Source organism: Verticillium alfalfae, genomic scaffold (assembly GCF_000150825.1).
Source record: "Verticillium alfalfae VaMs.102 supercont1.9 genomic scaffold, whole genome shotgun sequence".
In the NCBI taxonomy this organism is placed as follows: Eukaryota; Fungi; Ascomycota; class Sordariomycetes; order Glomerellales; family Plectosphaerellaceae; genus Verticillium; species Verticillium alfalfae.
Window position 1 is genome coordinate 810,648 of NW_003315030.1, and position 14,120 is coordinate 824,767.

General features: G+C 54.3%; 6 protein-coding genes across 6 annotated transcripts in view; 4 read left to right on the forward strand and 2 right to left on the reverse strand.

Annotated features, from left to right (window-relative positions):
• VDBG_07198 (predicted protein) overlaps positions 1–1,833 on the forward strand; it is a gene marked incomplete at both ends in the record, with an annotated part of 4,163 nt that extends 2,330 nt beyond the window's left edge. Inside the window, one exon of the mRNA XM_003002581.1 lies at positions 70–1,833. Coding sequence (XP_003002627.1) covers positions 70–1,833 — 1,764 coding nt within the window. The remainder of the gene's footprint in view (positions 1–69) is intronic.
• Positions 1,834–2,513: 680 nt separating this feature from the next.
• VDBG_07199 (chitinase) lies at positions 2,514–3,353 on the reverse strand (the record flags this gene model as incomplete). The annotated part of the gene is made up of 3 exons (XM_003002582.1): positions 2,514–2,879; positions 2,934–3,200; positions 3,258–3,353. The coding sequence occupies 3 exons, from the start codon at positions 3,351–3,353 to the stop codon at positions 2,514–2,516; spliced, it is 729 nt and encodes a 242-aa protein (XP_003002628.1).
• A 1,473-nt stretch (positions 3,354–4,826) lies between these two features.
• On the forward strand, positions 4,827–5,940 carry VDBG_07200 (Zbd1p; the record flags this gene model as incomplete). The annotated part of the gene is made up of 3 exons (XM_003002583.1): positions 4,827–5,097; positions 5,190–5,254; positions 5,347–5,940. 3 exons carry the CDS (start codon positions 4,827–4,829, stop codon positions 5,938–5,940), a joined length of 930 nt encoding a protein of 309 aa, XP_003002629.1.
• Positions 5,941–6,351: 411 nt separating this feature from the next.
• VDBG_07201 (conserved hypothetical protein) lies at positions 6,352–7,067 on the forward strand (the record flags this gene model as incomplete). The annotated part of the gene is made up of 2 exons (XM_003002584.1): positions 6,352–6,562; positions 6,622–7,067. The coding sequence occupies 2 exons, from the start codon at positions 6,352–6,354 to the stop codon at positions 7,065–7,067; spliced, it is 657 nt and encodes a 218-aa protein (XP_003002630.1).
• A 670-nt stretch (positions 7,068–7,737) lies between these two features.
• Positions 7,738–8,871, forward strand: VDBG_07202 (predicted protein; the record flags this gene model as incomplete). Its single annotated transcript, XM_003002585.1, has 3 exons — positions 7,738–8,171; positions 8,228–8,702; positions 8,761–8,871. The coding sequence occupies 3 exons, from the start codon at positions 7,738–7,740 to the stop codon at positions 8,869–8,871; spliced, it is 1,020 nt and encodes a 339-aa protein (XP_003002631.1).
• A 1,514-nt stretch (positions 8,872–10,385) lies between these two features.
• VDBG_07203 (ENTH domain-containing protein) lies at positions 10,386–12,512 on the reverse strand (the record flags this gene model as incomplete). Its single annotated transcript, XM_003002586.1, has 5 exons — positions 10,386–11,692; positions 11,740–11,851; positions 11,900–12,090; positions 12,145–12,382; positions 12,465–12,512. The coding sequence occupies 5 exons, from the start codon at positions 12,510–12,512 to the stop codon at positions 10,386–10,388; spliced, it is 1,896 nt and encodes a 631-aa protein (XP_003002632.1).
• Between the last annotated feature and the right edge of the window lie 1,608 nt (positions 12,513–14,120).

Genomic DNA, 14,120 nt, shown 5'->3' on the forward strand with positions numbered 1-14,120 from the left:
ACTGGCGCTCAAGGAGCCGCCAGCCGGGGAGAAGATTGACCCCTTTGGTTCGTGTACTGGCATGATCAGATGCTGCGGAACCACGAGGAGCGCGCGCGCAACGTCATACCGAGCATGCAACAGGGCCACGCCAAACGCTTCGCTGCCGACAAGCTCTCTGTCTTGCCGAGCTGGAACTTCATGGGTCCGTTCAACCCGACTCTCGTGCCGCGTCACATCGACATCAAGCACGCACAGGCCACGCGTTTCCGCAACATGATCACACAGGTTGAGATCGCCAACCGCAGGGCGCCACGAAAGCTACTCGATGATATATCCGAGAATTTTCGCCTGGGCTGTGAGGTTGGAAAGCCGGCGCAGGACGTCTTAGACGAGCTCGATCGGCAGAAGAAAGACCTGCCGGCTGGCGAAGAGTATCGTCCCATCTCGCCCGATGACCATCACTGGATGAGATTTGTCGTGGGGCCATCAACAAATGACCTGCTGATGGAGGAGATCGGGGATAACTTCGAGGACTGGCGATTTGAGCTCTTCAACGAGCGACTACAGATACTGCTCAACGATCCCTACAATGACGCACTGCTCGCAAGGGCGGGCCAGCACAGGACGTCTGAGCAGATATGCCATGAGATCAACGGCTTTGCGGCCACCAATCCGCTGCAGGAGGCGCTGTATTCGAAAGAAGAGGCGGAAGAATACTGCGATTATTTGGTCTCGACAGGTCGACTCTCGCAGTCACGCAGCGGCAAGGGCAAGTCGATCCTTTTCGGCCGCCCCGAGCTGCCTTATCATCCGGAGCTCCGCATCAACTTTTACGTGCCCCCTATTCATGTCAATCCTCTCTTCCCGTCGCGGCCAGAACAGGAGCTGCCGGCGCCAGAGGCACCCCTCCTCGACTGGAATGCCGCTCTCGTCGCTGCTCTACCGCTGATCGCCTCTTTTATTGATGCGTCTGGCCCATCACACGAGGAACGCGTCTCTCTGGCTTACCGCACCCTCGCCTACCGTCTCGGCAGCTGGACCGTAATATTAGAGAGTGAGGTCGAGGCGGCATACGCAGAACTTAAGGCTCAAGGTGCGGACCAGGGTTTCAGCATCCCGGTGGACCGGTACCGCGTCCAGATCGATGACCTTCACGGTATTTGGCGCCAGGAGGTCACGTCACAGCTTGATGAAGTCGGCGCCGTCAGCTACGCCAGCGTTGCGAGGGCGGCAGATCCTGGAGCGGCGCACGACTGGCAAGACTGGGCAAGTGGCACGTGGCATCCCGAAGCCATCGAGGCTGTCCGCACAGGGCTGATCAAGGAGCTCTCGGAGGGTGACAACATGCTCTGGCCTGTGAGGCCACGGTGGGAAGGGGAGCCTGGCAAAGAGACGATGACGCTGGCGAGGGAGGATATCTGGGACTTTGGCCGTGAGGGCGTCAGAGGCAGGAACAAGCAGAAGAAGCAGTTCTTCAGCCTTGACAAGTGGCCGCTGCACCTTCAAAGCGAGGCGACGCAGAGGAAGAATCGCGCATCAGGGCCCAGCCCCTCGCCGCCGCCGTATGACGAGAACGACATGGGCAAGGGAAAAGGAAAAGAGAGTACGACACGGGGAGTGAAGGCAAGCGTAACTCTAGAAAACGAGACGGCTGTCCAAACGGGGGTTCAAGATACAGAACCAGCCGTAGTCAATACTTCAGAGGATGGGCTTGGACTGGAACTACACTTAACGGCCGATCCCAAGCGGCAGTTTGTCGCCGACGTGTCTGGCTACCGCAAGGGTGACACGCCACGGCAAAAGGCAGCAGTCGACGAAGCTATATTGGACGAGATGAGAGAAGGCATGTGATACTGTGATACCCTCCCTAGCTGTCCCCACACCCCCTTTTTCTTGCTCTAAGCACGACACTATCTCCTCCGCCTGAGATAGCGTCTCTGCACTCCGACAAATCATTCATGAACAGTCAAGATGGGATCAACACTAACAGTTGCAGTCTTTGGTAATCCACCGAGCGAGATCACCCCTCGCCGCCGTCGCTGGTGGAAGATCTGGGGCAATGATTCCGAGGAGGAGTCCAGCGAGCCAGTTCGGGATCCAGCCAAGTCCATTTTCGGGTTTCCAGCCCTCCAGTCTGATCAGATACCTAGGAGCGTTCCTACAGTGAAGCGGGACGATGTGAGACCCCAAAGACGCCCGAGACGGCCCCGTGGTTGATCATCTCAACGTTCAGGGAAGCCAAACGTAAATTCCTAGGCTCGTGAGCGGGAACGCAAACAAAGAAACGGGTATTCCGATTTGTATTTAGACTCGTTTTCTGCATTTACATAATAGTCATCCCAGGGCGTGTTGAATATTTACGTAGTCTCCATCGCCTGCCCGGCTTCCAGTTTAGTGAGATTTGATGCGAGCGGAAACGTAGGCCTCGTTCGAGATAAGTTGAATGCATACCAAGATCTCGCGTGTATCTGTTACTGGTCATGCCTATGAAATGACTTGACTGAGACGCCTCCCAAGAGAGGAGAGCGCCATCACTCGCAAATTCCAAAAGCAGCCTGGCAGCCTTGCCCACAGTACTCGGTCATACTGCCGCAATACCCGTACTGACTACAACACTGATGCTCTCCGTAACCTCGGCACGTCGCTCTGCCTGCGCCGCAGCTGCCGTCGGAACTGATTGGCAGACCCTGTCCATTGGCGGAAGGTGAGATGGCGGCTGGCTGCGTGCCGCAGTGGCCAAACAATTCCTGGCAGCCGCTTCCACAGTGAGCTTCTGTGAGACCGCAGTAGTTGTACTGGCTACAGCATTCGCCGCCGGAGCAAACACCCTTGCTCGGGCCGCAATTTGGAGCCTCGCCGACTGGAGTTGCTGACGGGCTGGGGTCTACAGCTCGAGTCTGACGCAAAAGCATTAGCCTGTCTTGTGAAGAAGCATTTTATTGTTGACCCACCTTGCAACCCCCAGGATAGTTTCCGATGGCGACTAGGTGCTTCTTGAGGGAAGCGTGATAGGTGTACCCACGTTGGCGGTTGTTCTCCGAGTAAGTGGCTTCCCAGACCGCCATGCCACCAAACTTTGATCGGCAGTAAAACGAGTTGATGAGGTTGCTAGCTTGATAAGGCGAAATGTAGTTTTCTTGGTTTGCCGCTTCAGGGCTGCCGGGAAGTGTAATGTAGATGGTCGCACCCTTGCTTGGCGTGTCAGAAAGCCACGATGTCTAGTCGTCGAATGTGAAGCCCGCAATGTTGGAGGGCATGCCCGGAATGAGATTGACATTGGCCTTGGCCCAACTTGCCGCAGAACAGTGTGGCGTATTGTAAAATTGGATAAAAATCATGTCAAATGCGGCAGCAGAGATCATTGAGGCCATGTTGGCGTCTGGTACTATGCACTGCGGAGATGCGGTAAGAAAGTATCGTTTCGTGGCCATGGGGAAGTAGCTGCGAAGGCGAGTTGCCAATCTTTTATATCCGACTGAATTATCTACGACCGTGTTAGTCTCACGCGATTGAATGGTGCAGGCTCAGCCACCTTCAGATGGGTGCTCAATATCCATGTCGAACCCGTCAACCTCGACGGCTTGGTCCTTGAAGTCGAGTGGGCGGGGAATGCCTTGTGCCACTGGGTCTCATTACGCGGACCAACATGACCCAGAGCTGATCGGCCAGTAGATCAGCTTCTTGGATGCCGGTAAGTTGGTAGGAAAGCATGCCCCCGCCAACAGAGAGTATTATCTTCTTCCCATATGTCTGTTGACAGACGGGAATCTGTGCATTGACGGCAGGGCAGTTGGCTAGTAGGGCATCACGGCGCGGCTCGTTTACACCATGAAAGCCTGGACCGGGAAAGACGGCACGACCGCATTGATTGCCGAAGTTGATGCCCAGGAAACCATTGGCTTGCGCCGGGAAGAGATGTACGAAGGAAAGGATAATGACGTCGACATGGGACTGCTGGCAGTAATGGAGCAGGTCCAGTTGATTGGGACCTTGGCCCTGGAATATCATAAGCGTCAGGAGAAACGTGTAACAAGTATTCAACAATCAAACGAACCCAATAGAGAACGACATTATTCTTGGATTCGGCGCAAAACTTGGCGAGGCAACCCGACAACAGGAGGCTGATGATGGCCACGCGTTGGATGGTCGACACAAGACTGCAGAGCTGCATCATCAAGAGGGCCACACTCGATTATCTTCAAGCGAGCGTCGAAACGAATGGAAAGGATCAAAGAACTTGGGTTGAGTTCTCTGGTGGTGACAAGGCTTTGCAAGAGGTCACGCCTTACTGTTATGACAAAGCCATAACAGCCAACGCCCAGCCCGCTTCAAATTGGCAAGAGCTATGGAGTTCAGGCAGGCAGCTGTGGGTTGCGAAATTCACCGGCACTTGCGATCAAAGGCAACTTCCTTGTCCTTCTGGGGCGCAGGCGCAGGCGCGACGCAATGCGTGTGCCTGCTTGTCTCTGCCTGGAGCAGCACCCTTCCTGCAGCCCAAGTCACATCAACTACGTTTCAGCGCCTTCGCGGCACAGACAAAGACCAAAAACACAACGCCAAGTCGAAATGACGGCCTATTCGTGAAGGTGCCCTCCATCAAAGTCCGCATTATCGTCCAACTCCGCAGCCAACTGCCAGACGGAACAATTTCAGGCCGATAAACTGGAAGGCAGGCAATGGGCCGTGGTCCTACAGTCTTGGGAGCATACGACGACGTATGCCTGGCTGATTGCAACAGGACTTAAGATCATCGACTCACAGGGCAGATAATATCGACGAGCGATCGGCCTACTACAACAGCAAAGCCATTCAACATCATCACTCACCACTACGACCGATCAAACATGGCCGACATCCCCACGACGAAGCGAGCTCTCGTGGCGCCCCGATTCTGTGGCCCGCGTGACTTTGAGATTGCCGATAGACCTCTGCCGGCCATGACCAGGCCAGGTCATGTTCTCATCCGCGTGCATGCTTGCGCTCTCATGGCGGGCGACTGTGTCCGAGCCCGCGGCACTCCAATCATTCGTCTCAAAGTTGACTTCCCCATGGAGCTCGGCGGCGAAGGCGCAGGCATTATCGTCGCCATCGGCTCCGGGGGTCAAGAGTTTCAAGGTTGGCGACGCCGTATACGGGCACGGCAAATCACACGACCCCTCCTTGAAGATGCCAGCTCGGGTTTCTGTTTCCGAAATACACCGTCGTAGAGGAGCGAATGCTGCTTCTCAAGCCTACGAATTTTGAGCTTGAGGATGCTGCCTCTCTACCCGGGGTATGCTGTGACCGTTTACCAAGCCATCACGCGAGGGCTGGCCATGGCTGGTGTCGACAGCCTCGAGGGTAAGACGGTCTTCATACCCGCAGCGCTTTAGCGGCTTGGGCGGCATCGCCATTCAGATGGCGAAGAATGTCTTTGGCGCCGGCAAAATCATATCCACTGTGTCAACAGGCAAGATGCCGCTCGTGGAGAAGTTCTTACCTGGCCTCGTTGATCAGCTCGTCGACTACCAGACAGAGGACGTCTCCAAAGTTGTGCCCCAGCACAGCGTTGATTTCATGTTCAATCCGCAAATGACGACCTTGAACGCTGGCATCCCATTGTTGCACCCTCAAACCGGCGTCCTGGTGTCTCTGGCTGGTATCCCCACGTCCAAGCTGGCTAAATTGATGCTCGGTCCCAAGATGGTACCATTCTGGTTGGGCTGGATCTTCGATCTGGGCCAGTGCTGGTATTCCTTCTTGTTGCGCGGCACGAAAATCCAATATGAGTTCGTCTCTGGTGACCCCGGAGACAGGGAGGCCCTCGAGAAGACTGGCGAGATGATTGCAATGGGCAAGATCAGGGCCATCATACGCACTGTCAATCTTTCGGATGCTGAGGGTGTGCGGGCCGAATGCGAGAAAGTGGCGGCTATCAAGGGGGGCTTTGGAAGACTGGTCGTCCGAGTCGTCGAGTGACAGTTGCAGCGGCAAACCTTCAACAACAGACAATTGCATTTCACAATTATGGACAGTAGACTGGGATAAAAGCCACAATGACGCGCGCTGCTGTCTTGCCGTGGGGTGTGCTCGAGTGACTCTGGGGTGACCGTGGCTGTAGGTGGGGCAACGCGACTCCTACGCGTCTCCTAAAGTGCTTGAACCTGTCACGCTCAACTCGACGCGTCCCGCTGCCAGCCACCGTCCACCCCGTCACATACAAATCGGTGACCTTTCCCATCTTCCCTGGGTCAAACCTTGCAATTACTTCAACACTCGATAGTCGCATTCCGCTTGCTTATCACCCGAGCTCCAAAACTACCCTCAAATACTCACGTCGACGACCAATCAATAATCAACCTCCCAAATCTACACGTCTCGTCCATCACCATGGTTCTCAAGCGCAAGCGTTCTTCCGAGGAGCTTTCCAGCTCGCCGTCGTCGTTCTCCTCCTCGCCCATACTCCCTGGTACGATGGACATGGACCACATCTCTCCGGCGCCCTTTGCTGCGTTCTCCTCCCACTTCACGCCATCACACCTGCCTAGCCGCACCATGAAGCGTTTCCGCGACAACAGACCCTCGCAGGATGCAGTCCATCGTATGTGTTGAAAAGCCCTTGCTATCCCGCTTTTCAGTTACTGACAGCAAGATTCATAGAACACACACTCAGCATGCTCTACTCCGCTCAGCAACATTCCGATGCAGACTTTGCCCCAACCAGCCCCTCTCCGATGCCTCGCATTCTCGAGCGACCAGCACAGCCGGCGCCAACAGCGCAGCGGTCTCTACATGCATTCTGGAACATCAACTCTGCTCCGGCCGCACCGTCATTCACACCATCCACGTCACAAACCTGCCATGAGACTTTGAGCTGCGAAGACTGTGGTGTCGGGTTCGGCTCCCGCGATGGGACTGACTCGATGGACATCAATGGCTACGGCTTCGATAGCGAGGACGACCACCTGTGCGGTGCCTGTAGGAGGCATGTGTGCTCCGGCTGCTCCGTCACGAACCTTGGGGAGCAGCGTCGGTGTTTGACCTGCGCTGGGAGGAGGGTTCGCGTGGGGGGGCTGGGATGGACGACGGCGAGGATCCCTTTTTAACATCTCTATGAGCCATCCCGACTTTCTACTTTTGATTCTTGATTATTAGCAAGCGCCTTATTTTTCTGCACTTTTATAAGAATTTCTGACTCATTTGAATGCCACGCGGCAGCCTTGACGTGGTGATGCAACCATGTGCCTGTTCAAGGCACTGAAGTGTTTCATTAGCCGTGCTGTGTGCATGATTCTGCCCTCTGCCTGGCTGCGGTCCCCGACTTGGCGATTAATTTCAGATGTCAAAACTGACATGTCAGTATTTGCTTTGCCCTGGCTCGTTTAGATTTTTATTCATTTTGACAAATCGTCGTTTCGTCAACGGGATGCGGGACGGGACCGCCCCAGGGTCTGCCGCTCACACAACGCCTGTCCACTCACATGGCACACTCAGCCGCCCGACCACCAACAGCCAACAACACGTCGCATAGCCACAGTCCGACCCCCATGCAAATGCATCTCGCCGGTGTGGTACGACTCCCTGTTCCACTGACGAGAAAAGGAGGCCTCGGAACTTGATAGACATACCCATAGCCAATATGACAGCCATTCTTTGCTGAGACCAACGTAGCACGTCGTGAGGATGGGTTCTGCCAGTTATTAAGTCTGCTTTTGCAAATAACAAGCCTCAGCCGGTCGACCGCAAATAAGTTCTGGAGCAATACGAGCACGCCAGATGGCTCTCGAAGCTGTCGGCCTCGGCCTCGGGGCAACTCAGTTTGCGGCTGAGCTCGCCGTGACCATCGTCAAGTTGAAGCGGCTCTGGGACGAAGTGCAGGATGTCCCCGACCACATCCAGTCCATCCTCGAGGAGCTAGAGGACGTGGACCTGATTCTCCAGGATGTCGAGGAGCAGATCAACCGTGACGAGATTCCGGACGAGCTCAAGTCGACCGTCCTCCCTCGCGTCTTGCGATCGACACAGAGGGCGTATAGAGCGTTGGAAGAACTTGTCGAAAGTCTTGACAGGCAGATTGTGTCTTCCAGGGGATTCCGACGGAGGCTTGTTTCGGTGAGGGTCGTAATTAAGAAGCCGGTATTAGAAAAGATGGAGAGCCAGCTGCGGAGAGCTTTGGACATTCTGAATATGGCTATCAACAGCTACACAATGTGAGTTTCCTGTCACATTGCGCCAACGTTAAGAGACTGATTTTGTTGGGCGACAGGGCATATACACGCATTTCGAGCCAGGTCATTATAAACCGACTGCCTTTGCCGGCACCACCACAGTCCGGGCCCGCAAGACATGGCCAGGTTATAACTACCATCGAGCCCGTGCCTCCAGAAGTCGACATTGCAAAGAAGACAACCCCGGAAGAGGTCGCACGACTCCGTACGATATATCCAGGAACATCTTGGCTCGGACGCGTTAATTTCACACTCAACTCGAAAGATCGTTACGAATTCGTTCTGCAGGCGCCGAGTTGGCTTGCAGCAAGCATCTATTCTGTCATGGTTGAGCGTAGCCTCCACGGCTGGAACACTGAACTCAAAGTACACAACGTGATTCGGAGTTGGAAGGAGGTCGAAGGGGTTGTTGGCATCTTGGAGACAGATGACTGTCCTGCGCTGCTGAGTTTCCTCACTCGGCAGAGGCTGCCTTTGTTGACGCGAGACCGAGATGGTTTCACACTACTGGACGTGAGTTGAGACAAGACTCTCCATGACCCAGCTAGAAGCGCTGACCACATTTTTGCAGCTATCTTCGTGGTCTGGCAGTGTTAGGACGTTTGGAAAACTCGTTGAACTTGGGCTGAAAAGCTATATCCTCGACAACCGATGGGGTGGAGTGTTGACTTCGAGAATGTAAGCAAAGCTCACGATGCTATTTACCTTTTCTGGCTTTTAACGTTTCCCAGGGATTATTGGATCTTTAGCCTTTACACTGCAGCTGTGTATCAAACAGGACATTACGCCCAGCAGCAATTTGGCCACAACATGATCGACATATTATCTCTTTTATCACCATATGATCACGAGAAAAGAATTAAAAATGTTCGGATATTTGCCGATCTGATCATAGGAGGTCGTCTGGTGAATGTCAGGCGATACCAGCAGTTGTTTCTTCCCGACTTGCGACTCTCCGACAGAGTCAGATGTTTTCGTACTGTCTTTTCGAGGACACCTATATCGATATCCGACTTCCGGTTCATTCTACCTGAGATGTGGTCCTCCCACGCCGGTGACATTGAGCTCTCCTCGCCCGTCGTGGTCGAGTTCTCCAGATCGGAGGGATGTTCTGTTGTCCATTCCCTGGCCACAGGAATAGGCCTGGTGCTTGCCGCGGACCGCCTTAGTCCTGGGCAGTTCACGCATGGGCCTATATTCATCGCCATGCTTTGCGAAAGCATCCTGGCTGATCCAGCCAGTCTTCACTGCCAGGAGCAAGATTTTTTAAACTGCCCGCGGCCGGGATGGGACGGGCAAGGCGGGCCACAGACTCCTTTCATCAGCTATCTTCGTGCGACTCTCAAAGTCTGCTCGCATGCCGACACGCCAAGGCACGAATTCGCAAGAATTCCGGATGGAATTTTGCAGGACTGGCTCGGACCGCTAGATCGTCATGGTGGTGTCGACTTGCGAAGATATGGCAGAGAGGAACGACGTCTTCAGCGCGAGACAGTCCATGCAAATGGGTTGACGAATGTCATGCTATGGATGCGAACGCACCGTCTCCGACTTATTGGCATTACGTATGGCTCCCGTCCCCAAGACTGGGTTCTGTGGTGGGCCCACGAGTATGAAGTCTATGCTGGCGAATTCTGGACCACCGTTGAGGAGTCAACGCGTCAATACATGCCGGGCAGCTGGCCCTATAGCTCTGCTGATTACGATGAAAGGACGGGCGGTAGTGAAGAGAAGTGGACGGCTTGTGGGGAGACCACCCCCTTGATTTGGAGTGAAGTCTCGGCGCAGCGAAATTTGGAAAACAGAAGGCATGTCTATCTTCGGACAAAGCCTTGATAGCTTCGATGGGAACCTTCCCTCGGGTCTTATTCAGGGCTCCCAGATAGTATGTACATGTGTACCTTGAGCATGCTCTGATAATTGCTTTCCGAGACGAAGTGGCAGTATCGGAAATGCGCTTGCCCTTTTCAATTGTAAACTTGCTTGCTGATGTTGCCCGTAGGGTTTCCACCGCTTCCATAATGTCCAGAACACTGTATGATCACTGGCTTCTAGGCTCTTACCTCGCACTTGGGTTCGTCATTCTCGACCGTCTGAAAGCATTTCTCTAAACGCCATGCTTTGTCACACATAAATGGCCATTCGAAACGAAGGGCTGAGAGAATCCAAAAATATTCCACATTCAGTTGTCTTAAGTTACTGTTGCCATGGCGATTGCTGCGCAGGACGTGGGAAGACTGGGATTGAGCCAAGCTGATCGAGGCCTCCCCCCATCGTCTGTTGGTTGTGCTGCCAGCCTAGTCCAGTTTGATGATTGACGAATGCTCCCTGTCGGAAGGGGTTGGTGCCCGTTTGCTGCGGCGCGAGAGGACCAGCACTGATTACCGGCCCCTGGGGCTGTGGTGAACCGCCAAAGCTCTTGGCGAAGGGGTTGGTGCCCGTGGTCATGGGCTGCAATGGAGCTGGCGGCGCAGCCACTTGCGGTTGTATCGATTCGGCAGGGGCGAAAGGCTGCTGTGCTTGGGGCGATGAGCGTGCAAATGGGTTCGTGGACTGCCGCTGCAGACCGCCATTCACAGGAGAGTTGTTGGACCCGGACGCAACAGGACTAGCAGAAAATCCAGTCTGCTGTGTCACCAACATTGAAGCCCTGAAAGGATTTGTTGTCTGAGGTGGTTGGATGTTTTGCGCAGGTGAAGCAGTGCCGGTCTGGAAGCTGGCGACGCCTTCTTGAGGAATGGATCCTAGCGCGCCAGGCTGGAAGCCCGGTTGCGGGGTGTAGCCTCCAAAGCCAGCCCCAGTGAAGTTGGATTGCAGTTGCTGAGGCTGCTGAGGCTGCTGACCCCATGGGTTGTAACTCTGAGAAGTAACTGCTTGTTGAGTCTGGTACGGATTGGTTGACAGCCCGGTCTGTTGCGTACCTAGACCGGTTTGCTGAAAGCCAAGAGCTTGCTGTTGGTAAGGGTTGTTAATGAAACCGGTCTGCATCGGCAACTGCTGCTGGGGCAACTGCTGCTGGGGCAACTGCTGTTGAGCCAGCTGCTGGGGCGCAGGTTCTTGAGCCATTGGCGTTTGGTTTTGCTCGATGGATTCGAAGAAATCAATCAGATCTGGTGCGGGACCCTTAGCTTGGGGCTTTGCGGATTGAGGAGCGGCAGGCGTGGGCTCGGGGAAAGAGTTGCTGTACGAGTGTTTCGGCTTCGAGGGGGCACTGGGTGCCGACGCCTTGGACACCGCCGACGTGCCACCGTTCTTTTTGGCTTGGACTTCAGCGATATACTGTCGGCGGTTGACCTCAAAATCGGGGTCGTTGAGATATTCCTCGAGCTGCTGCTTCAGATTGACAGGGGCGTGCTTGAGCTTGGGCACTTCGACCCGCGTGAGGTGCTCGTACTGCCGCGCTAGCCTCAGGTAGCTCACAACGAAATCAGTCTGTTTCGCAAACTGGCGGTATATCTCCATGGCCCTCTCCGCGTCAGGCTTTGAGAGCTCGAAGAAGCACCCTGGCAGCGTCAGTAGCGATCCGGATAGGTGGCTTGAGGTCTCGTACCTAGAATATTGATCATAGCTTGGTTGAGTGATTGGAACAGCGCTAGCAGATCGAGAACGAGAAGCCTGAAGGCCGTGGTCGTCACCTCAAAGGATGATTGATCCTCCACAATCTAGGGTCCGTCAGTCTATATCGTGCATCGCCAGAGAGGTCCACTTACGTCGCATTTCAGCAAGGCTGAAACCTGACGCTGCAGAGATTCGGTCTCCCTTAACAGACCCTTGTCCACAGTCATCTTTTCCAGCCGTGTTTCTTTCACTCGGACCCAGTCGCATTTAGTGTCCCGATATGCCTTCGCCCTCTCTTGAAGGTAATTGGCATACACGCGGATATTCCGACCCTGTGTTTGTGCTTTGCGGTATTAGCGATGATAAGACCGGATTTGATACTGGATTATTGACTGACCATCTGTGATAGTGGTGATGCTCAATAGGTTCCTGTGTTCCGATAGGTATGCGAGCGTGGCGTCTGGAGAGCCTTCTCTGATCATGAGGTGTATTGTGATTAAGCTCTTGAAGACCACGGTCCAGGTAGAGTCGCGCAAACGGAACTGAAGCGACCGGAAGACTTCTGCCACACCAGCCTCGCCGGAATGCGTCGCAACGAGGATGTGCTCGATATATTTGGTCTTGGGAGGCGCCGCCTGGTCATTCTTGTCAGCGCATACGCGTTGGCTGATCGGGGATGGCGTCCCCGAGCGGGCAGTAGAAGAGTCAGATGTATACCTTGATCTTGGTAGCGCCCTTAACGGACTTCTCGAAAGAGCTCGACATGACGAAAACTTGTCGCTACAAGCTAATAGTACTTCGAGGCTACGACAGCAACAGGATCCTTGCCGTATCAGCCAGCCGCTGGCGAATGCCGGTTATCTCGGTGGTTTGTCCACGCCTCGATTGGGACGGGACTGTTTTCCGACGCAGTCAGGCTACAGCGGGGAAGACGTCGAAGGAGGTCGATCGTGGAAGCCAAGTTGGCCTGGAGAAATGGCAGGATATGTCAAAACGTCGGCTCCGACAGACCGCAAGTCGTTGTAGAGGTGCGTGTTGAGCTCTCTGTGCTGTAACAATGCTGTGGTGACGATTGCGATGCCCAGCAACCTGGGGAAATTGGCTCCTTCAGATGCAAGGGTGGGGTATTCGGATGGGGCCGTCAACTGTGCACAAAAGCCATGACACAAGGAGGGAGGGTGTCGTCGGATAGTAATGATGCAAATTGATGTCGTGTCGCACGTTTTGCGCCGCTAAGTGGTGTTTTTGGAAGAGAAGCTGGGCTGGGCTGGGCAGCTGTTCGGATTCATGAATGTCGGCCACGTCGCCGAGGAGGCTGGTGCTGGCAGGCACGAGTTGACGTGGTTGGCGTGATGGGCACTCGACTCGCTCGATGTAGCTCGAGAGAGAACAAGGATCCATCCGGTTTGCTGGGCGGGCTTGCGGTCCGCCCGGGCACCGGGGGTCTGTCATTGCCCGCTCGTGGAAAGCTGCCCAGCAATCAGGCTCCCGACATCATTGGAGTGTCGCATTCCAGGCACCCCCCGCTAAGACCCCACTGTCTTTGGGGGTGACATGCTCGATGAGCTGCCACCTATGAAGTAATCATCTGCGCTCACCGGGAAGTCTCCTGCTGCAAGTTCATGCTACAGCTCTTTCTCAGTTCGCTATGACACACCCCCGAGGAAACCATTGATTGAAGAAAATCCAAGACATCGCCAGCAGTGATTCAGTACGAGTATCATGACCTCACCGGTTGCAGACATTCTGGAACTTCATTTCAGCTAGTGCTGCCTAAGTGAACCACGTCGAACACGGGAAGGATGCACGCCATTTGGATGCACAGTGATGTTTGATCAAGGTTAATGATTAGCCACCCAGTCAACATGTAGTACGCAACGAAGTGCTTTCAAAAGTAATCCGAGGAGGGGGGGCTTGTAGAGTTCAAATTGTCATGTACATTAACCTAGGTACCTTATTACTTGACAGGGAATGGAAATATGATCGAGATACTGGAGCAGATTGTGTTTGCCAAGCACTTGCTAGGCACCAACCTTCATTCAATACATGTGCCCTTCCCTTTTGTCTTCTTCCAATTCAGTTCAAAATCAGAATGGCCTTTCATCGCGTCCGATGCAGTAACAAGGTCGTGGCCGAACGCCTAGATCATGGCCTCCCCGCCCTTCCCAACTCTGCCCTGAAGCTCCCGAAGGAGAGAGCTCGGAAGTTCCAGACGGGTTGGCAGCATCATTTATCCACGGAGGTCTTCATCATCTGCGATACGATTAGTTTGAGGCCTTCAATGGTGATGCAGACGGGTTGCGCGTGAGAAAACGTACACTTGATTGAATTGGAGAAATCATAAGGAGAAAAAAAAGAAACCGAGAAAGCGCC